Source organism: Amblyomma maculatum, chromosome 4 (assembly GCF_055883805.1).
Source record: "Amblyomma maculatum isolate TAMU_Amacu chromosome 4, ASM5588380v1, whole genome shotgun sequence".
Taxonomy (NCBI): Eukaryota; Metazoa; Arthropoda; class Arachnida; order Ixodida; family Ixodidae; genus Amblyomma; species Amblyomma maculatum.
This window is the reverse complement of record NC_139347.1, coordinates 42,359,889-42,383,941: the sequence shown is the minus strand read 5'-3', so window position 1 is coordinate 42,383,941 and position 24,053 is coordinate 42,359,889. Positions and strand designations below refer to the sequence as shown.

At 45.5% G+C, this 24,053-nt stretch overlaps 1 protein-coding gene and 1 long non-coding RNA gene across 2 annotated transcripts; one reads left to right on the top strand and one right to left on the bottom strand.

Annotated features, from left to right (window-relative positions):
* Positions 1-895: 895 nt before the first annotated feature.
* Positions 896-10,251, top strand: LOC146190845 (uncharacterized). The gene is made up of 2 exons (XR_014706338.1): positions 896-1,255; positions 8,428-10,251. It is a non-coding gene; the product is annotated as an uncharacterized LOC146190845 (long non-coding RNA).
* A 4,667-nt stretch (positions 10,252-14,918) lies between these two features.
* LOC146190844 (uncharacterized) lies at positions 14,919-18,316 on the bottom strand. The gene is made up of 2 exons (XM_084600241.1): positions 17,097-18,316; positions 14,919-15,179 (listed from the first exon to the last, which is right to left on the bottom strand). The coding sequence occupies exon 1, from the start codon at positions 18,314-18,316 to the stop codon at positions 17,114-17,116; it is 1,203 nt and encodes a 400-aa protein (XP_084456367.1). The 3' UTR covers positions 14,919-15,179; positions 17,097-17,113.
* Between the last annotated feature and the right edge of the window lie 5,737 nt (positions 18,317-24,053).

Here is a 24,053-nt window from a genome sequence, read left to right as displayed (position 1 = left end):
ATGAACTGAACCAGGTTTTTATTCAGGCCATATTCCTTCAACTGGTCCCACAGTTTTTTCTGATCTACACTGTCATATGCCCCTTTAATATCTAAAAACGCTATCCATAATGGTATCTGACTTGCTGCTGCTGTTTCTATACACTGGGTAACCACAAATAAATTATCCTCTAGTCTTCTGTCCTTGCGGAAACCATTTTGTAGTTCTCCGAGGATATTCCCTCCTTCTGCCCATTCCTCCATCATTACTTTTACTAACTGCATTGCTACCCTGTATATAACTGATGTAACTGTGATTGGCCGATAGGACTTTATGTTATCTCTGCTTCCTTTGCCTTTGTATATTAGTCTCATCCTGCTTAATTTCCAATCTTTTGGTACTTGTCCGCCCTTTATTGTTTGTTCAATCAACTGTCGCTGATGCTGATGCTGATGCGGCCATTCCCCTTTGTATCGGGGGCTCACAAAGTTCTGGATCAGGCCATAAAACACGGATGATGATGATGATGATGATGATGATGATAGTCCCTGCTCAACAGCAACGTTACTAGAACGAACTTCTAGTAACGTTGCTCAACAGTGGGTTCAGGCCAACGTTCTTAGATAGGGTTCAGGCATACAAAAACGTTCCACACAACGCCAGTGCGTTTTTCACAAAATTTATCGTCCAGGCGTCCCCGCCACTAGTGCTCAAGGCGTCGTTTGGTCGTTTCCACTAGTGTTCCTGTATATGTTCCCGCTGCCTAGGGAGCATATACAGGAACACCACTGCCTTGTTACTGTCACTTGTGTCATCGTCTTCATGGAACCCGAGCATGCCATGAACCCGGGTGTTATCGTCAGCATGTCGTATGTTTCCAATCCAATCCAACATGGTTTCCAAGGTTTCGGAGAACACTATAGTTTCGGCGCCAGGTTATTCCAGGTGAGCTCGTGTAAGTACAGTGTCACACCGGGTATCTCAATCTTTTCTTCGAGCCGCCGGGTCCGCTTGGTTCACCTAATGTGTAGGCTTCGTAGGTGCACATAACTTGAAAACCTCTCTGGCCCACCTGCCGTCCGGTAATGCGCTGAGTCGTCACTCGAATAGGAGCTTGGCCTTGGCCTCACGGGGCCCCAAACGTGGACCAGCCGACGTCCCCTTGGATGGCAGCTTTGGGACGAATCTGATCCACACGTCCGGCTTCTCGCTGACTGACTTCGAGGGCCTGTCATCTAAGAGAGGAGAGGAGAGGCACAGTACCTCATTCGCAAAGGTGAGAGAGGGTACAGCCACCAGCTTCCACGTCCAAAGGGCTCTGTGCATGAGGTAGGCCCTTCGCTGCACCGCCTTTGCTCTCAGCTTTGTCTCGTGATCTCGGAGATATTGTCTGTCGTCGTTGAGCAGGACGCCCGATTATGTGTAGGTATCTGCCCATTCTACCTCGTTCCCTTGGAGTAGGGTCCTCCCTGTGTAGCGTCAGTGCTGGCGTCGTTCCCCGCCGCCGATTTTCTCGGGTTGTATGTCAGGCTGAGTTTGTTGCCCTCTTCTGGGCAGATGTCCAAAAGTGCCTGGAGTTCTTGTCTCGAATTCGTCAAGATAACAGTCTCATCGGCATACAGGAGCGCCGGAAGATATCGCTCCTTAGTTATTCCCTCCTCCAACTCGTCTCTAGCCGTCGGGTCAATGGAGATATGAACAGCATGAAGGGGGGACAACGGGAAACCTTGCCTCCAACCTTGCTGTAGTACCTTCACTGGTTCTGGCCAATCGCTGCCCCACTGTATGACAGCCAGATTTCCTTTGTACAGCTCCTGAAGCAGCTGTATCCATTGAGCTGGAAGTCCAAGATCATTCAATACTGTCCAGAGTGTTTTGTATGCCTGTGAGATGTCTAGAAATCCTAACAGGAGAGCCCTGTTTTCCTGCGTTGCTATTTCGACTACAAAAAGGCAGTCATCCAAGCTCCGGCCTGGCCAAAAACCCATCTGCAGCTCCCCAAGAGTGCAGTCTAGTACACACGGTGCGTGTGAAAAGATGTTACTGAAATTGGCCAGTAGTCAGCTAGTGACTGGGCATGTCCGCACCTCTTCGTTATCAGCCGTACTCTGCAACACCTCCAGTGATCAGGCACTGTGCCCTTCGTCATTACTGAGTTGAGTGCCTGATGCAGATGTTCTTTCGATTTGGGCTGCAGTGCCTTCAACAGCTGAACTGGTATATCATCCAGGCCTTCAGATACTTGAGGGCTTTCTATAGCTCAAGCTGTGTGATAGACTCGCGGTCACATAAAGCTGTCAGTGCTTCAGCACTGTGGTGCTTGCCTGGCATGACTTGGGCGAGCTTCTGTGTGACGAGACCTTGAAAATATCTCAAGCATGCCTACCCTTCATATCACTTTCGCGAGTTTAAACGAGTGACTCTTCATTACCGGCCCTATACAAAGCAAGTAAATATTGTTAGGATCCGGGCAAATTCACGCAGCGTCATTTTCAACACTTTCTTTTTGAAGGTCAGCAAGATTTTGACAAACGAATTAAATATCCTCGTACAACGTAGCTCTGATTAAGCAGGATATAGTTAAGTATGCTATATATGGCACATGAAATTTAATGTCTGAAAGTGTAATCAGCTGTGAGGGGTGCAAAATACGCAGATAAGATGACGAACTTTTGAATAAACAGTTTCAGAGTATATTAAAAAAAAAAAAGCTTAACAGGTGCAAATTTTGCTGCAAGCGATCATGGAGAACGTTGCATTTCCGTTCGTGCTCCTTTCCTAAAGACAAAAAAAAAAGTCAAAATGAACATTCTTACGGGCCTTTATGTATATATTAACCTGTGAATGACCTTGGCTACGTCTGTACGATGAAACAGACGTCAAACGTCTTTTTATCGAGCAGGATAAAACATATTGGCAGCGCACACTATAGGCGAATATGCTACAAAGAATTAAAAGAGTGAGTTCTTATTCAGTGAAATTCTGACTTATGTTGCCGGTACACTGAGCTAGAAATATGATTTCTAGTTCACGATAGTTGTAGGCAATATATTGTTTTTTAGTGTGGGGTGCTTGGAGTATCAGAAAGCCCATTAAGAGTTGTCATATGAAAAAAACACGTCCAGTCATTCATTTGTCGTCGTCCTTGCATGGGCTAGCAGTAGTCACGGGAGTTGAACAATGTTGGCTGTTAGTTTTTCATATGCATTGCGCTTTCTAGTTTACATTTAACTCAGTCACTACAGTCGCCCACCGTAGCAACGCGCTGCTGAGGCCACGGAGAAGGAAGCCAATTCAGCGCTCTTCGCCTGGTAATTCCAGAAGTAATCGGCTGATAAAGTGCTGAACTACTCTCCAGGCATAAACAAAACTATTTCTACGCACAAGCGAAGCTTACGCTTCAGAATATTTGCCCGCGCAAACTGGTTTCGAAGGCAGCGTCGCTTGGCGCTGTGTAGGCACGCTGCGTTTTTTGCCTACACCCCATGTTGTTGCCGATCGCAGCGCCACCTTTATTTACAAACATGACGCTTGTCCATACAGTGCAGCAGTGGTGCAGCATATGTCTTTTGCAAATTTTACTGCTCCAGTAGACAGGAGGAGCAAATAGTCTAGGCACGTATGTAGTGCACGCAGCAAATAACTGGAAGAAAGCGACATTGTGCAGGGGTGCGAAGAGAAGTGAGCCTTTGTCAAGGGTATGCGGCAGAGGTATGTTGGGAGTTAGTTGTATATTTGAAGTGTAGTTGAAGTGGGCAATTGTAAAGACCAGAGGGGACTGCAAGAACATGGATGTTATCTAGAATTAGGATGCCAGTATCCTACTCATCGTGCTACATGTCATGCTGTCATGTCATGACCGTTTCTGCGATCATCCTTTCCAACGGTGACCCACAGATCCGGCCCCGCCTAGTTACATTTGCGAATGCTGCATTTTCCCCCGCCATGGTAGCCAGGGATTATGGTGCTCAACTGACGATAACGCAGTAAAAATGTAGAAAAATACAAAAAAGCATTTGTGGAGAACGCCCCTCCTCCCAAGTTTGGCACAGCTAGCTGGGGTGGCTGAGAAGAGAGAAAAAAAAGCTACGGGTAGCGGCCGAGAAGGATGGAATGAGTATGGAAGAAGAATAGGAATGAATGCAGCTGGAGCCGAAGAAGAAAAAAAAAAAAGCCCCCCCCCCCCCCCACACACACACACACACCCTGCAAAAAAGAAAAGAAAAATACGATAACGACAAGCTTGAAAACTCGGGAACGCGATTACCTGGGCCTGAAAATGCCGCAGGCACTTCTATTGAGCCGACGACGTTTGAAGAGCCTTAGTTGTTTTCTGGTGAGGCGGTTGCCACATTTTCTCGACGATATGGCAGATGGCACGCGGTCGCTAATACAGTGACAGCTATGAGAATGGAAACTCAGCGATCTACAGTTTCTAATACACATGCATGTCTTCCTCTCTGTCACATGTCAGAATTTTAGCAAGTGTAATTTTCTCTTTCGTTGAAAGAACGTCCTGCCTCAAATCCCGACTTGAATGCTAGTTTTCTTTCGTTTTTTTTTTTTTTTCGATCCTTATTGCCTCTTTAACGGGTACTTTCAGGTCATCTGCCACAAAATAAGTTTTGACAGGAGAGGGTAACAGGTGGCAGCCAGCCGCTGGACCACTTGTTTGGAGCAGGATGGCGTGTAATAAATGCAAGATCTGTTCAGAGTGTCCACAAATAAGTAAAAATAAAAATAAAAATAAATATAAAAAATAAAAATGACGTTTATTTTATTTTATTTTTACTTATTTTTTACTATCGTCTCGACTGAGCAATACGGCATGACAAACAGCTCATCACTCGAGGTTCAACAGCTCAGTAGACATCGAAATGTATTTAACACAACTAAATGAATAAAGCGTATAGAATGGCAGACAGGGGCTTTATGAATCACATCTACAGAGGAGGGCAAAGCGGACAGCTGGTACTTCGACGTCAGATAGAGAAGTATTTTTTTTTTTTAGATATTTTCGTTTGGTTTGCATTACATTCCAGGAAGACAAGGCGCTCATCTACGTAGCTGAAAGTTTTGGCGAATACTTGGGGAAGTGATTAAAGCGGGTCAGACATCGGCCAATCGTTCGATGTAGGTTGTCAAGGCTTTCGGCAGCTTCGATCCCGTGTTTCCTATGTTGTGTAAAATGCCTTTATGAAATTAAGTTTCATTTCAGCTTATTTTAACTTCTTTTCCTAGCAGTTCGTTATTCTCACATTTTTTCTCCGCCCTTTATTCAGGCTGGGGGACGGACAAAGGAAACCGCCTAAGAGGAGAAGGAAAGTAGCGGCATAAGCGTGGAAGGAAAGGGTGTGGAAGGAAAAAAAGGAACGAGCTGAGAAGGAAAAAAAGTAATAAAAACAAGCAAGCAAAAAAAAAAAAGTTGCCAAGCCAAATTTGCGAAACTAACTGCAAGACATAGTAATTGCGCAGTTAAAACGATCCATTCCCGTTGATTACTCTCTGCATTGTACTGGTGCTTATGCAAGCTATCGTAGACAGGGAAATATAGACCAGAGGACAGCTTAAATAAAAATTATGCAATGAACACTGCATCCGCGGCCCACTGGGCGCGCACGGCGGTGCCAATAGAAGTGCATATTTCATTTATCGGGCATGCTAATTGGTACCATACAGATAGCGCTGATGCCTATGAGCTGCCCAATTTCTTTAAACATTTTTTTTTTTTCGGGTTGAGAAAGGATGCTAATGCAGGTGCAAGTAGTGTGTTCTCTTTCGGGAAAAATGCTTCGTGAAAAATCTGGACGCGGCAAACTCGGGCATGATTGCCAGCTCACTGCTCGTTGAACGGTAGCAATTCAAACTTAGCGTCGCTTCGCTTCGTAAAGCTCATTCGGGGGCGTGAAAAATATTTTATTAGGCCAGTGAAAATGTGTGCTACCGCTGCAACTCGGGGACTGCAACCTAGCAATTCATTTGTGACCATAGAATGCCGCGAATCGAAAGAACGAATGGCGAATGCGCCCCATGCACAGCAGATTTGCCGCGAGGGGCGCGCGCGTCGCGCCGCGAGTTTAAATACCTATACCTAAAATACCTATACCTAAAAAGCGTTGACTCACAATGGAGGAAAAGAACTAGGAAATTAACTAGTAAGTATGCTAGTCACAAGGACGGAGAAATAAAGAGCGTTAAGCAACAGGTGAAAAACACAGAAGATAAAAATTGGATAAATTCGATGGAAAAGAAACAGAGTGTGGAATTATACCGAAAGTGGAAAATGCAGATCAGGAAGGAAGATTTCTTTTATAAATCAAGAGGCAGTGCCCTACTTTTTGAAGCTAGATCAGGGTGCCTTAGAACACGCAGCTACAAAAAGAAATTTAACAATGAAGATGACGCATGTGCTGTATGTGGAACTCCAGTGAAACAATTCACCATATTATACTCGAATGTAATGGTATCCATCCGGAAGTCGATGCAGGCGCAGTCACTGTACCTGAAGCTCTGGGGTTTAGTCATGGAGGAAGGAAAGAACTTATGAGAGGCCCTGACGTCATTTTTTGAAGCCGGCGCGGCCGCGTCGTGACCGGACGCTGCAACTTCTCTCGTCCTCCTTTACCCTCCGAATTTTTTTGCTCCGCGACGCTCACGTACCTAGGGCCCGAGTTTTCATAGCAACAGCGTCGCCGTTGCTAATGGCCCGAGTTGGCTAACGCTAAATTTTGACGTCACTTCCGCCACACTTTCCCCAATGCATTGGGAATGGCAAGGGTCTCTCCTAGGTTGTTTCCTTCCTCCATGGGTTTAGAGATACCAGTGGCCGGGTGAATAAACCGGCGGTGGAAGCTAGCAAAAAACGACTGGAAAATTGGTGGCTTAAAAGCAGAGAAGTGACATAAGAAGTGACGTTTCCCCGCTTTCGGCGCCGGAGAGCTGGGGCTGTCCACTTCCATTTGGTCACAGCTCTTCCCCTGCGTCCCCTTTTCTCAAAGGAGATGCGCGTTTTGGCGGAAACGCGGACACCCGAGCGGGACTCAGAATGGCACTCCTGTGAGACATCGTAAGGTGCGTTTAAGCTATACTGTTATTGTTGGCCGGCCCCGCTGTCCTTTCAGTATGCTTACTCGAAACCTAGCCTCTCAAATCGGGGCCAGCGGTACCCAACAGGCGTACCTCGCATTGATTGCTTACTATCTTTCGCAAAGCAGCCCTACCGCGAGAGAAATCACAGCACTGCCGAGTTGTGGGCTGGCGCAGATCGTCGTGCGTGCAGATCTAGCTAAGTGGCTCGCTCTTTTCGCGTCGCTGGAAAGGGATATATGTCTGAGATCCCACTAGAGGTCGGAGCCAATAAAATACTCCTTTGTGAACTTGGAGGATGGTTATCTTGTGGCGAATCGCTCTCATACCTGCGGACATTGAGTGTTCCGCAGGAATGCCTTATGTGTCCATTCGGTTAAGAATGGCCGGGAGCCTAGGCTCCCGGGATACTCGAACCCGCTTTCGTTGATGTCCTCTTCACCTTAAGAATCGCAAACTGCATAATTACGGTCTCCATCCAGAGTAAATAAATAATCTCACTTTGTGTTCTGCAAGCTTATTTTACTTTTTTTTTTTTGAACTCAGGTACTTTATAGCTGAGCATTCGTGAAGTTCTTTTTCTCTCATTCGCTGAAAACAGCGACTGTATTGCAGAAAACAATTGCAAGATGCTTGTGTTGATTGTTGTTTTATACCAGCTGGAACTACTAGCTCAAAATGTGACAGTTCCAATGAGTATACATGTGTTTCTTGAAGAGCCGCGCAATGCCAAAGCAGGCTCTTTGGGTAGGATATAAAATACGTTTTGATACCCGCAAGGAGTAAAGGATATTCCACCATGTAGAAGAACATGCAGGAAATAGGAAATAAAAGAAAGTGGTGTAAACTTGTGATAGCCCTGTGTGATAGCCCTGTGTGATAACCCTGTGTGTGATAGTCCTGTGTGAAGGCTACGTAAGCAATTTCTCTTAAGGACAAATATGGTGCCAGGTACGCATGTACTCACTGGACTGAGAGGGCAAATAAAATTTTGGGCTGAAAATTCGCAGTGGTATGTGTCCGTGCTGCCTCAATTTGTTGTTTGACTCACAGATAGCAGGGTTTTTTGTCTTTGTGGGTGCCTGTAAAGCGTAAATAATTAGTACCGTGCCCACACTCGGATGGCACGTTATTTTCTGATTGATGGAGGGACTGATTTCTAAATCTAATTTTACAAGCGTGGCGCATGCTATGCAGCGAATATCGCGTCATTCGATGTGGGAAAAACCGGAGGTGCGCTTGAGCGTCATAAGTGCGATAGAACATGCCACCTTCCAGAACAATTCTTGCGGCATGTACGGTATGAGACACGAGAATTCCTTTCTTTACTCCCGAGCTAAAGCTCTCGTTTCCTTCTTAAAGAAGCGACACATTTCGGACCAGAGAAGGCGACTGCAGAGCATGCTGCCGGTCGAGGAAGAACACCGGGCGCAGATGCTGGCCCTGTTAACTAAATTTCACCTTCCAAACCTACTCATGACTCCCCAGTTCTACGAACACTTATTAAGGCGAAAGCCTTACTTGGCTATATTGGTGAAAACGTGTCCGCAAAACGTGGGCGCAAAAAAGTGGAAGCCATGGTAGCAAAATATGGAAGCAAAATGTAACGTGTGATATGACGTCACATTAAGATGAGACTGGTAGTCATGAATTTATATGTAATCAAAAGTGGCAAGTAAATGTCATGTCGTGAGTGCCATAGTTTAGTCATGAGTCATAGTCAATATGCATGACTATGGAGTCCCTAAGTTGTATAGTCAACCAAAGTCATAACCATGACTAAGGTCTAGTCATGACTCTCAAAAGTACTAAGTCATGGCACTCAAAACTGCTGACTCGTGACACTCTAGGAGCTACTAAAGAGCAGCCAACGCACATGCTTTCGCATTTCTCCAATGGAGATCTCTGCAGTGCTTTCAATTTTTTAAGGCGAAAGCCTTAAAACGAGTGTGCGCGTCCGTCCTGTTATGCAATCAGTAGCACCCATTAAGAATCCCTTCGTTTTTTTACCAATAAACAGCACTCCCAACATGGAGTAGGCCAGCGTCATGTCATCCGCTTACCATGGCGTCCGCTCTCTGTTGTATCATCTGTCATAATCATAATCTCTAGACACCCAGATATAACATGGTGTCAGAAGTAAAATAACGCAACGTAGCACATCTTCGGCCCTTGGGTGAGCACAGTACATGAAGCATGGCACTCCCCCTCATTCAACCACCGAAGCATTTCGAGCCTGGCAGCAATCCCGTGGAAGCGCGGTCGGAATAGAAGGCGGCCTACCAGCTCTACGATGCAGCATACGATTATACCATAAATTCTGAAGCAACAAGGCGAGCACTGCTACTTCATGTCATGGGCCCAACGGCGCGGAAAGTCGTCGAGACATTACGTCTTCCTGAGCCAGCCGCAGGTGAGCAGAAAAGCGACACGGTAGCAGCCATTTTTGCGAAGTTCGACGAGAGGTACCTTCCTTACAAAAACGTGATGCAAGTGACCGCCGTCTTCAACTGCATGAGTCAGAAACAAAACCAGCCGATCGACTAGTTTATTGCTGAGCTTCAGCATCAAGCAGCAAGGTGCGACTCCGCTGACAAGCATGACCGCCTCCTGGGCGACAGAATCATCGTCGGCATTTGTGTCGCAGACTACGAGAAAGGCTGTCCCGCGAAAGAGACTTGACACTGGAGAAAATCATCGCTAAGTGTAGTGTGGCGGAAATCTCTAAGCAGCATGTGTCTTCGCTAGCAACAACTGCAGATGGGCGAGAAACGACGGTGGACAACCTGAACAGAAAATACAAGCACCTTCTACAACAAGTAGCAGGCAAGCAACAACCCAGAGAACAACCAGCGTTTCATCGAAGAAACAGGCAACCCATTTCGGTATTTATATCCACACCCTGGGTGCCCCATCTGCAAGTCTAAAAATATAGAAGCAGACATCCATCACCTACTGTGGGATTGCCCAGCGTTGAAGCCAACGCGGATCCGGTACCTGGTGGCAGCTGGCCTCTCCCCCCATAATCCGGAGTCATATGCTGTTTGGACACTGGGACCGCATCATCGTTCACTCCTCGATTTCATTGCATCAGCCAACCTTTTTTCATTTATTTGACCACACCCCTCATCCATCATGACATTCCTCTTATGCCCTGAGGCAATAAACTTCGAAAAAAAAAAAAAACAGGCAACCCAAAGAAACAGTGCCTCAGCGTACATGCGGCAGGTGTAGAACCATACACCAACCCCAACAATGTCCTCCTGCCTATGGCTCTACCTGCCACGAGTGTGGGAAGTTAGGACACTACGCGAGTGTTTGCCGCTAGAAGCAACGAACAACGCAGGTAAAAGTTCGGATGTTTGGCTCTGAGCATGATGATGATTCCGACCAAGAATTCTTCTCGGGAAGCCTCATCGTGGACATCGTAGACGATTGTCACGAAATCGGCGCACATCTTTAGCAGCGCGAGGCCCGTGCGGCGCCGCATGGAGAGAAAAGCCTCCTCCCCCGCGCGAGAGAGCGCGTAGCGTTGTACGCGTCGCCGTCGCCCTCTTTCTCATCACCCGGCGATGAAGCTGACTCATCAGTCTGGCATATGCCAGAAATCTCCAGACTTTTCTACGGGTCGTGGCCAATGACGGCGCGCGGCTCGACGGGAGGAGAAGGGAGTGCTCTAACGAGCGAAGCTAGGTGTGTGTGCGCGCTAGCTTTGACGCGTTTTAACAGAGAGACGCGGCGCGCCCTATTTAAAGAGACCGCGCCGCTTGTGAGTCAGTCAGTCAGTGAGTCAGTGGTTGCGGCGTGTTCGCCAGTTCTTCGGCTGGACTCCCGGGGATCACCCGCTGCTGGCAAGCCCACGGACCTGCAAGGGAGCGGCGCTCGTCTCGTATGGCGGCCACATCGTGACTCTTGAGGCGTCGGACTGCAACGGTGCCCGGTGAACAATTTGGTGTTTGTTTACGTGTCTCTCTCGTGTTTGATTTGTGTTGTAAAGCCTCTGTGTTATTGAATACCTTTGTAGTTTCATGCTTAGCGGTTGTTATTCTGTGAACCTCTCGTCTGTGTATTTCAAGTGATCTTGTGTATTCCTTTGTATCGTCTCTTGCTGTGCATAAATTGTGTTTTGTTTGTTACTTCTGACTGATTCTTACTCTGGCTTGAACCGGCGACCGCTGGGCACCAAACGACCACCCCCTTCTGTCACTACAAGGTAGTTGAATTCCGGCTGAGCTTGCCACGCAGGTCGAGGGAATCTCCTTTGCGACCGGAACAGCTACCCCCACTCACTCTAAGGGTGTCTGGGAGTGTGCGCACCGTTAAGGGCGCATCGTTAATAATAATCCCCATAATTATTAACGGGTGACAACGATGCATCGTCAGACTGGTTCGAAAGCGTCGAAGTGAATGGCCGGAACGTGCACTTTAAATTGGGCACAGGATCCGATGTGGATATTCTCCATGTGCAGCTAGCGTTCAAATGGAAGCCTCAGTCAACTGTAAAAACAACAAAAGCGAAGGTCACGACTTACCTAGGCGAGCAACTCAACATTAAATATGAATGTGAACTCTCTTGCTCAGTGAAAAAGAAGCAAAACTTTCTAAATTTTTTTCCTAGTCAAAGGAATCCTCAAGCCTATACTTGGGGCAGCTGCATGCACAGCGCTAAACTTGGGGCACAGAGTCGGGAACATCACAGCAGAGGAAAAGCCATGCCCTCCGGCTTCTCAGAAGCTTGAAGTTCTGCTTCAAGAATTTCCTGATGTGTTCAAGTGCATTGGCAGTCTACCAGGAAAGTACAGCATACACCTTGAGCCATACGCAAAACCTACAGTTTCTACCCTTCGCCGTGTACCAAGTGCACTAGGAAAGACTGCCAAAACTGAACACGAATGAATGGAACAGAATGGCATAATTAAGCGTGTGATAGAACCAACAGACTGGATGGATCCGATTGTCACAACCACAATGAAAGATGGAAGTGTGCGAACCTGTCTTGATCCAAGAAATTTAATTGCAGCAGTGAAGCGACATTACTACCGTATTCCGGTTCCAGCATAACGGTTTGCATGACTGAGTGGGTATGCAGTGTTCTCAGTTTTTGATGCTAAGAGTGCATTTTGGCAGCTAGAACATGACGAAAGCAGCTCGTATTTATGCAAATTTTCCACACCTTAGTGATGCTACAGCTTCCTTAGGGTACCATTAGGCCTCAATACAGCCTCTGAACTTTTTCAGTAAGCAACTGACAGTATCTTTGAAAGCGAAGGCCTTGTAACACCATACTTCTACGACATCTCTTAATCGCATCAAGAACGCTTGATGAACATTTAGCTCATTTGCGTAAAGTGCTCAGCATAGCACGAGCTAATAACCTCAAACTGGGCTTGCCCTCGGGTAACCATCTAGGACATCAACTGACACAGCAAGGCATAACCCCTGATCCCAGTAAGTTCAAGCCCATCAACGCTATACCAGCCCCCAACCAGCAAAGCTAGGCTTCTTTGCTTTCTGAGAATGACAACATACCTCATGACGTTTATCCCAAATTTCACAACAGATACATAGCCTGCACTCTTCTCGACAAGACCAGTGATTGGCATGGTCCAGTTTTCAAACATCTGGAGAGCCGAGGCAGAAGTGTACTTTGTTATCCTAAGCCGGAGATCTTGGCTCTTTTGAACAGACCTGCGGAAATCTTTTAAAAGGCTGTGTAGCAGTTGCCCCGGACAAATGTTCTTGAGGTGTTTGAGACAATAATCGAGCCGCAGGTAGAATGGTCAGCTCTGCTCAGAAGGCGCACAACAAACATTTCTGCTTAATTGCTGAGAAAATGGTACGAATGCTCCTAATTAATTACACGAAAGCGGCCACTGACAAAAATGATGTGATCTGATTATATTCACAATCCTTCAAGGAAACATTTTCAGGTCTAATGCTCCGTGAGCCAGAGTTACTCCTGCTTGTATGATAGGTTCCGTAGTAAAGTATTTTTTGTCTAAAAAAAAAAAAAAAAAAAAAAAGAAGCGTGCTTGATCATTCGTAGTTTTTTTTTTTTTTTCAGGTGAAAGGCGTGAATCGATAACATTTTACGTGTGTTTATCATTTAAGAATGTTAATGCTTATTTTTATTTTATTTTTTCGAGACATATGCACCTCAGAATAATTTGTCAGTATTGTTAGAATTTATTAACACACTACTTGAAAGCCAAGTCATGTATATAGTCAGTTCCGACGCACACCGAGGTTCGCGTCGCCTTTGAGCTTTTAAATCTGCCACATTTGATTACTCTTGATCTGCGTTGAGTACTTGGTTTTCAGAATAAGTGCGGTAAAAAGTAGTAAGCTCGCTTAGATAAACGTGAGGTTAGCTGATGACGCATTTTAATTTTTTCTGGCGAGCAGCCGGAGACAGCACTTGTAATGTTTGTCTGTGTGCTCATCTAAAAAGAAAAGGAGTAGGGTTGAATTATATTTTCTCCAAACTAGTAATTTTCCGAAGTTAGAACCAATCATCGTTGCAAATCATCGTTGCGATCTCTGGAACGCGGGCTCTACCTGGCGACTTTTTACGAATGAAATGGTTAAATATTCTGCTTGCAGTTGACAAACTGATTCCCGTGAAAAAATGGAGGCTGTTTTAGTGCTTTCATCTGATTTTATAATAAAGTCCGATCAAGTATTTCAAACACGTGCGACAGATGTTTCCTTCGCCGGTCAGGCTTCACCCGTGTTCCTCGGCATACCGCCCCGTGATCGCCGAAGTTATGCGGAAAAGCACGCTTGCGGTTTCACGTGCTCAGCAGTCGGGTTAAAACTTGGATGCGTACGGCTGTAAATGCATATATCGTCACTGTTGAAATGTGTATTGCCACGTATGTACATCTTGTGAATTGTGTCGTTGACATCAATGTTGCTGTGTTGTTGGAAGTGAAAGATGGAAGTTTGTTCGTGCTTTTGTACTTATGGTTCTCCCATTTCTGTCCGCCAACGCAAAATCAAAAAATTCTCCCGATTCCACTGTCTTGCTGGCTGTAGGTGGCCACTTTGCGTGTTTTTGATTGCGATTTAATATTTATCCGACCGAATTGCAGTTTGCATGGAGATTTTGTTGGGCTAGACACTTTGAGTGACAAATGTAGACAATACATTTAAAATTGGGGTTCTCAAATCAAACCTTTTCAACAATTCTCGCGCTCGGCGACCAGCTTCAGTAAGCACAGGTGTTGAAATGAGGTCTGGTGCCAGGTATGAGCTGCGAACTGCCGCATATAAGCGATCAGAGATTTCGCCTTTCGACAGCAGGTAAAAGCACTGCATATCGATTCATGGGAATTTCCCAAATGGAACAATTCCTTCTACGTTTGAGAAAGAACAGTCGGGGCTTATGTATGATATATAGTACACTCCGCGCCATTTTTAGAAGCCGAGAAAACAATGCTGTCATCGTCCAGATTACATTAGTTGTAGGTAATACGTTCTCTTGGTAATGTCCTGCTTCAGCCTTTGTAATCCTATCAGCAAATACGCTAATGTAAGCTCTACATTATGGCATAAAGAATGCGTAGGTGGATTTCTCCATTCAAGAATTAAAATTGGTCACCGACGCATAGCTGTGCTGTTTGTAGTCTATATTACTGACGGTACGTTAAATAGCATCAGCATCTAATGAAAACCCGAACCGAAATAAAACACAGGTCCTGCTCACTAATACACGAAGTCTTCACGTGGTAATCATCTGCACTCATACATTTGCCTCAATGATAGCTTGACTTGCTTTTTATAATAGGCTGACAATACACCAATGACCCGATTTTGGGTCATTGAACTCGATGACACACTTTTTCCGCACAAAAGCAATAACTTTTATTGGCAATATTAGTTTATTCTCAACACAAAACAAGAAACGGCAACTGTGTGAGCAAACGTAAGCGTGGTTCCAAGCAAGCAGCACACGTATGCGGTCGACCCTCATACGTTTTCATTCCCGTCAGCGAGTCCTCGTGGTGCTTCACAAGTACACCACTCGATCGAAGAGCCCACGTCGGTGATTTCTCTGGCTGGTCAAGCAAGTTGGCCTTCGAAGACACCGTGTATAGCGTGGGGCCTGACATCTGAAATATGCAAAGTACGTTTGTGACAGAGCTGGTTCAGTAGTTCTGAAAAGTGAGCATAAATTGAAATAGCTTTTGGCCTGACCATATCGTGACCGATTTCACGGGTTCCTCTCGTCTATATAAATAATAATAAAAAAAATCAAATTGCACAAGCTGCACAAATTAATGACGCGCTTCAGCCAAGGGACCTTGGATAATCAAAATTATCCCCATTATCACCACCACCGCCATCATCATCATCCGACGGAGAACCAAGAGCTTCACGAACAATGCGATACGGGTTATCAGAAGCACCAGCGCGCTAGCCTACGGACGCATGCACCCAAGCTGTCTATGTGCTAAGCTAGCAGCACGCAATCATCAATGCGTCGCTTCGGGTCGTATCGAGAGAGAGAGAGAGAAAGAAATCTTTGTTCAGATCAGGCGTGAAATATTCGTCGCGAGAAGTGAAACAAGTCAGTATTCTTTCTTTGGTCGCTGCTTGGCCCTAGCTCCTCGTATAATCAATCAAATCAAATCAAATTTTTCAACAAGTGGATGGTCGCCTGGGCTAAAAGCTGTACAGCTTGACAAAGGCTCATGAAACCCGTACACAACATATCAGGAGCAAACAGCAAATTACAGAATTTCATTAACAGTACGACCATGACATCTAAAAGTGATATACAATGCATACGTCACTGCAGCACGATATGAAAACAAAACAAAAAAGTTTATCAATAGTAAAATCAATGGAAAAAGCTCAACAAGGCAGAAAATTCGTAAAAGCGAGTATAATATTCAAAGTAAGAACACGTGTATGAATAGATTTTATTTGCACAAAGTAGGTTCTCAACTGCTTAGGACTAAAACCAACATTGTCTTTATATTTGTTGAGAAAAACGGGAATATTATGAGCCAAGGATTGTAATTTGTAGTCTGTTCTAAAATGTGGTAGAGACCACGTGTCAGTGCATCTAGTTTTTACCATTGCAGTGCGGTGTTCAAAAGATGCAAGTTTTACCATGAAATTACCCATACCTGCCAAATAAAAATAAGTTAATTGTAACAAGCGATATTCATAAATATTATCCACACGGATCATATTAAGTGATGTTATTATGGGTTGAATATTTGACGTTGGTTCCAAGTTTACAATGAGACGAATAATTTTTCTTTGCAGGACAAGAATCTTGTTCATATTTGTTTTAGTTGTTGTTGCCCATACAAGAGTACAGTAGTTAACGTGAGAAAAGAACAGAGCATAGTAAATTTTACAGTTTATCACTTATGGGGAGCAATATACGACAGCGTTAGATAACACCAGTAACAATAAAGAGCTTTTTAGAAATATGGTTTATATGAGCGTCCCATTTAGGATGCGAAAAAAAGTATACACCTAAACCCTTATGCTCGTGAACTATCTCTATGTGCTGGTCTTGGAAAATGAGTGGATCTAGCGGAGGAACTTCTTTATTACAAGCTCGAAATATAAATGCTTTGGATTTAATTGGGTTTGCCTTGATTTAATTTGCTTTGGTCCAGGCTGAGAGTTTAGTAAGGACATCATTAGATCTTAATTCTAGTTGGCTGATATTAATCGCAGAAATAAGTAGGGTACTATCATCAGCATAGATTACAAATCGAACTGAGGTGTCAATGTTGACAATATCATTTATATATGTGTTAAATAAAAGGGGGCTCAAAACATTTCCTTGTGGTACGCCACATACTATTGGTAAGAGAGATACATGTCCCGTACCCGAACCGTCAACTCTGAAATGCTGAGACTTTCATTATGGATAGATACTTTACAACAGCGTGACTGTTAGGCATCTAGGTCGTCGTCAGTGAGCAGTGAGCTCGTCAGTGTTCATGAAGAGAAGACAGGCGGCTGGCTGCTCGAGGTCATGCGAGTATAGGGAGTGCACTCACCACAGGAGGGCTTCACTTCAGAGCTTCACTGTTTTTCCTGGGAGAGTCTGGGGATGGGTCTTGTAGTAGGCCGAGGGCCAGTCTGCAGCAGGGGCGTTAGGGTAGGCCCAGACACCACCGCCATGTCCCCCCGAAGAGAATGCTGCGTAGCCCGCGGCGACGGTGAGCTTGGGGGCTGAGCTGTAGGTGTGCACAGCGGGAGCTGAAGGAGCTGAAGCCACGGGCTGTGGCAGCGAAGCCGAATAAGCGGCACCCGAAAGCGGGTTCGTCGCCGTGTAAAAACCATAGCTATCTGGGTCGGTAGGCGCAGCAGGAGCAGCAAGAGAAGCAGGTGGTGCAGCAGGCGCAGCGGCAGATTCAACCAGCTTTACGGAGTAGGTGGCTGGATGCGCCTGTGGAAATGAAGCTGCGCTGGACGCTGCAGCGAATTTAGAAGCCTCGGCCTGGGAGGCGGAGTAAGTCGGTGCTGGGGCTGCCACGGAAGATCCGTACGCAAAATTGGGTGCTGCAGAGACTTTCGGTGCAAAAGACTCCAAGGAGTAAGTCGGTGCCGGGACTGCCGCGGAAGATCCGTACGCAAAATTGGGTGCTGCAGAGACCTTTGGTGCAAAAGACGCCAAGGAATAAGTCGGTGCCGGGGCTGCCACGGAAGATCCGTACGCGAAGCCACCGTAAAGGCCGCCTCCGAGACTAGTGGGTGCCCAGGCTGGCGATACCTTAGAAGGCCAGGCTGAAGCTGAGTAGGAGGACGGCCATGCACTCGAAGGCCAAGCTTCGGCTGAGGGCCAGCCAGTAGAGGGCCAGCCAGTGGAGGGCCAGCCAGTGGAGGGCCAGGCGGTAGAGGGCCAGGGAGCGGGAGACCACCCGATCCTCGGCGCAGCGTTGAAGACGGTTTTCGCGAAGACGGGGGCAGCGACGACGTACGGCTTCTTCAAGAGGGGCGCCAGCCCCTTACCGATACCGATCGGTATCGCCTTGGCTGCTGCGACTCCGACCAGGGGCTTGACGATTTTTTTAGCGAAGATAGGCTTCACCAAGGCGGCCCCGATGAGCTTGGCGCCTTTGATGGCGACGACCTTCTTAGCAAGAAGCTTGCCGCCGATCAGAACAGTGCTCAGATCGGGCACCGGAATGCCTGGCACCAGCACCGGCTGGGTAGCCTGGATACCTGCTGCGTACATGACTAGAGCGATCGCCGCGACCGCTGCAAGCCGCCCCATCCTGCAAACGAAAATAGCGACGGAGTCACCACGTGGACCTGAGAGACAATGTTTGTCTTGTTGGCTTTCGCAGAGAAAACGTCCCCCGCTTTAGTCGTCCAATATTTACACAGATCCACTCTTCAACAAGTGCTCACTAATGAAAGCAACTTAAATATACTATTGTAGACCCTCGTAACGTCTTCAAAAAGAAGCATTTACAGAACTGCAAATCTTTGCGCAGAATTCTGCACACACCACAGGAAAAGACCAATAGTGAGGACAAATTTTGGAAAGGCAAAACAAACAGTTTCAAATACTTTCTCTACTAAACAGTGTTGATGAACTTACAGATATCGTAAAGCCGGTTTCCAACGCTTACGCTGTGCGATGTCAGCGCTCGTTAAATATCCCCAGGTGGTCGAAATGACTCCGTAGCCCTCCACTACTGCTCTTTTCTCTCTATATCCACTTTCACCTCCACCCTCCTCCCTTTCCTTACGGCGCAGTTCAGGTGTCCACAGAAACAAGTGTGAAAGATACTGCGCCATATTATTATTAAAATATTACTAATAAAATAAATATGCTGTGCATTGATTTTTGTTTTATGCACATTTGCGGAATTTTGCTGTTGCTGCATCTGCTCCTTTTATTCACGTCAGAAAATCAGATTCAAAATTATTTTAATGATCTCTTCGTAAGCGTGGGCCTGCATAGTGAACGGTGTATATATGCTCCTAATTTCAATGTATCTTTACCTGTGCAGTATTTCGCGAGTTTAATTTCTCCTAATACCTCGTTCATTATGCAATTTTTCTTTTACCGATTTTCTTCACCTTTTTTGTCATAAAGGACCAAGTCTGTCATTAATGACCTACAGCAGAGATTTGCATGTAGGCGAGGTATTTAAAACGTCGAATATGTATATTTGCATGCTTACGTACCGAAATTGCACGTGGAACAAAGGCCTCTCTCAGGCTTTTTCCTTTTTGCCTTCAGCTTCTCCAGAATGAAACAAATCAATGAAAAAAGTACAAATCTACTTAGAGACATGTCTTCTTCACCTTGTAGTATGCCTTTTTTTTTTAATTGTTGGAGTCGATACTGTGGTGCGAATCATCGACCGTCCAACTTGAGAACTTTATTAATTTAAATTATAATAACTGTATTTTAATTCATATCTATCTCGTACGCAAATCTCGCCTTGCAGTACAATCCACCTGTACAGACCGCACCAAACTACCTCGCACAGCTTTTGAAATAAAAATAATACACGAAGGACCGAAATGTCGATCAAGTCGAGCGAGTGATAGCCATGGTTAAAAGGCACATATAATCCACGTGCGGCAGACAGTACAGTGCATGGACACAAAAGCTAGATATAATAAAGAAAGGGTGGAATCACTGAACTTAATGCTGCGTTTCTAAATTAACCAAAGGATGTGTGAACCGCAGCGCTTTTTTTTTTAGTTCATAATTTTTCTTTCGAAACTGTGGTAGATGGTTTAATCTGTACGTGAACTGTACAGCAAGGCGGACTTCATACGTATCCATTTGCACGAAATGCCTTTTGTTCTTGACTTTATGGGGCTAGCTAATAATATTGCAAATCGACGGCCGTCAACTCCTAATCGCAGCTCTCTCTTCAAATTTTCTTAATCGGCAACGTGGCTAGAAATATTGCACTTCAAGAATGCGATTTTGAAGGTTGCTTTCTCGAACTGCAGTTACAAAATGCGCATTATTGATATCCGATATTGCTAACAATTTTGCCGATTAAGAAAATCGAAAAACTGGGCTATGACGCTGATAGTCTTTAATCTCGAAATGTAACCTGGGCTCTTCTTTGACGCTGATAGTCTTCAATCTCGAAATGTAACCTTAGCCCCTAATATTTAAAATAAAAAGATTATTGCTGTAAAATTCGCCTGTAGAGACTTGCGAAGTATCTCTCATAACTTATTTTTTTAAATATGTAAGCATTAAAAAAATAATAAAAAATCACCTAGTATAATCAGCGATATCCATCGGAATTAAAGCCTCGTTCCATTTGTCATGTTTTGTTTGTTTTAACATAAGGCTGGAAAGTAAAGTAGGTTTCCAAGCAGTCTGCGCTGCCAGGAAGAGACAGCATCCACAAGATCGACAAAAAAGAAAAAAAAAAAATCGAACCTGTCGAATTTTTATTCGTGGTATTAGCAAATCCGGAGAGAGGGAGACTAAATACAGCGCCTAAACATTACTCTCAGGTGAGCCGCTGCCAAGTACACCGAGAGCCTCAAAGAGACGGAAAAGAAACAGACGTACCTGAGGTTTTCTGCTGCGTCGAAGATCTCAAGGGTGACTTAGCGTAGACAAAGCAGCAGGCCAGTTTTGTTGTCCCCTCCCCTTCCTCATCGCAATGTACGCCCGGGACACCATTTTCCATTTTTCCATTGGCTGCTTCCCCGCGTGCCTTCAGTGGCTCCTTGGGAGTCGTGCTCGCATACGTTGACGGTCACGTGAGGGGCACACAGCGCGAGGGAAAGGCGATACACGAGAACGAGAGTTGGAACGGCACCGCAGTTGGTTGGAAAAGAGGAGGGGAGAGAGAACTTGTAGGACTGCCAACATGGTGCCTTGGTAGCACAGAACCACGTAAAATCGACGACAGGTTCGCTGGTTCTCTTACCGCCAAGAAACAAAGAAAAGCTTATGAATTGAAGGATGCGAGCTCTGAGTGGCGACTAACCGACTAACACGGTTTCAACTTGATATCCTTTACGAAAGACAGAAAAATAAAAAAAAAAGAAGAGTGCAGAGAATACAGGGAAACAAACTAGGCAACAAACTGAAAGAGGATGCTGACAAGATGACACCATCGAGGGGACACTGTGGAGCCTACTGCTTACCCATCGTCCTTGCACACACGTGGTCTATTCTGCAAAAAAAAAAAAAAAAAGAAAGAAATAAAAAGAAAATGCCCACCACAACAGACCATTAATTCTTCAATTACTAGCCCATAGTGACATATGCTCTAATGTATTCAGCATTAGTGGCTGGCATCGCTCTGTTTCACGAAAATGTGTGCAGCGTACCCAAGCCCGACAAAAAGCCCAGTGCTGTGCAGCCGAGTAAATCATTCCTTTATCACTGATGCCGTAACACTCAATGGTTATTAGGACAAAGTCATTTCGAGCCCTGTATAAAAGTCGCCATTAAGCACCTTGACAGCAAACATTACCGAGATTCGCGGAGAATCAGGGATCGGGGCCCTAGGAGCTGCCCTGTTAATGGCGCATTTTATATTGTTGATTCTCGCCGACAATAGAGCAACTCCAACGAGGCAAGAAAGAAATGTCGCGAATAGCTTTAAACAAATGAATCTGCGAGGATAAAGGCTGCGAAATTCCGGATTTTCAGTCCATCAAAAGAAGCGAAGTCTCTGCGATGCTTCCCTGGCAGAAAATATATGCCGTCTCTATAATACGCAACGCCAAGCCGTAGCAGTGGGACGCTGCGCTGTCCAGTTCGGTTCGGAATCGGCTGATTGAGCGGGCCAGCCTGGCAGCAAAGGCCGCGATATCCCTGGAATGAGGACCCAGCCACAGGAGCTCTACATTATTATTAATTTTTTTTTTGCACTATATAAAGTTTGCTCTCCCTCTCTCGCTCTCCCCGGCAGCTCCGCTTTAAGCTGGGGTTTCGCGAAGCGTTACGACAGCGCTGAAAGCCTTTATTATTATTATTATTATTATTATTATTATTATTATTATTATTATTATTATTATTATTATTATTATTATTATTATTATTATTATTATTATTATTCAAAACACACACAATTCTGCCACAAGCCATTGGTTTAGAGAGGGTGGCAGAGACATATGAGAAAGTTCGAAGAAATTACTTGAGATTTTTTTTTTATTTCAAGAAACCCGCAACGTTTCTAGATGTAGTGATTGTCCGTTCTCCACTTTTCAGTCATTTGCTGTCCCAGCATAGGCTTGCCTTCCTGAAGCAACGATTTCACACACAAGCAAGTTGGGCACGTCGAGCCATAACAATTACCGCACATCAGACACTGTGTCCGACAAAGTGCCACCGGAAAGACATTCATCAGCCATCGGCAACTGTTTATACCGCCAGCGGTGGAGGAAAGAGGGGGTCCAATCCGTCCATGTACGATGCCACCTCACGGTTACCCCCTCATCTGGAGCGAGAGACGGAGGAATCAGTCAGCTGTTTGGCACGCCAGATTTTGTCATAGCTCACGTGCATATTATGTGGATGGAAGCAAACAACTTTATTAAGCAAAAAATAAGAAAACTTCCACGGTATAGTCCCCTGCAGATTATGTGGTTCACGACCATGACCGCGAACATGGTTGTTATAGTATGGAATAATTCTATAATTGTTACGATAAATTATATGCCAATACAGACCCAAATAATAATTCTTTTTACACATTCTCGCTTTCCGGGTGCATGTTCTGCAGAGTGATGACCAGCACAGACGAAAATTCAAACGGCATACTTAAAACTCTGCCTTTTCTTAAGTTGAACTGTAAGCTGTATCTGACCATCCCGTGTCGTCTGCGATGAAAACATAATTCGGGTAGTAATAATAATAAACCATTACTACCACCACCACCACCCAGCCCAACAGCAATCAAAAGGAAACGGGGGACGGGGGCTGTCGCCCCGGAACACGTGCAGACTACTAATCCCGAGGAATGCTGGGAATTATGGCCCACGCCTCGGTTTCCGGAGCTTGCTCCTCTCAGAAGGGAGTAGCTTTCCTTCTTGCTTTCCCTACATCGGTAGGGGTCAGCGACCCTGCTGTCGTTAAGCGATTCTTCACGGTTCAACTCTTCGTCTTCCGAAACCCGGTGGAAAAATGACTGTGCTCGTCTCCTCCACGCCGGAGCCGAGCGACCAAACAAAGCACCAGACAGCAACGTCGTGGCTAGCTAGCGCCTGAAGTTTCAAGCGTGAGCTACCACAGACAAAACGATCGGAAAGCGCGTTTCAAAACAGAGATGCCGATCTGGCTGTGCTGGGCTGTGAGGCATTCCCAAGACCGGGCGCTTCTCCCATAGCGGGATGTGTGCAAACTTTGGGTGAGGGAAAAAGGGACAATGAGACAAGGGCTCAGGTGCTGAGACTTGATGGGAAGAACAGTCATTTATCGCTTAAACGGAACGACTATTCGGCTGTCAGTGGCCTCGCTGCCAACGAGCAGGATACCGTATGTCTCGGGCCACATTATGCGGGCAGGACAGCGGTGCTGCCTACCATTTATGTGCTTTTAGTGTGCATGCATGCGCGTGTAAATACCCGCACTGCCGACCAGAAAGGGAAGCGAACCACATACGAGTACTTACAATTTTATTTCTCAAAACCTGTCAAGTGGCGGCGGTTAGCAGGCATTAAGTGTAGACGTTGCCCGCAGATTGCTCAGCATTTCAGACCATGCAACATGCTCATATTTCTTGTCGCAGTCCAAAACAAGCGCTACCACAGTAAGACATTGTTTGGCTTTATTGACGCACTTCCATCCACCATTTACTGTTCTTGACGCACTGTAAGGCATCTCACATACCGTCATTTCTGATCTACAGTCTTCATCCATATGTCCGCATGAGATTTTTGTTTGAAAATGTAATCATCTTTACTAGTTTGCCCTCATTCGGCACATGCTGTCGCTTTAGAAATTCAATGCTATAATGAGCGAAATAAGAAAATATTTTATAGGCAGCATCCAAAGGTAGCCCGAA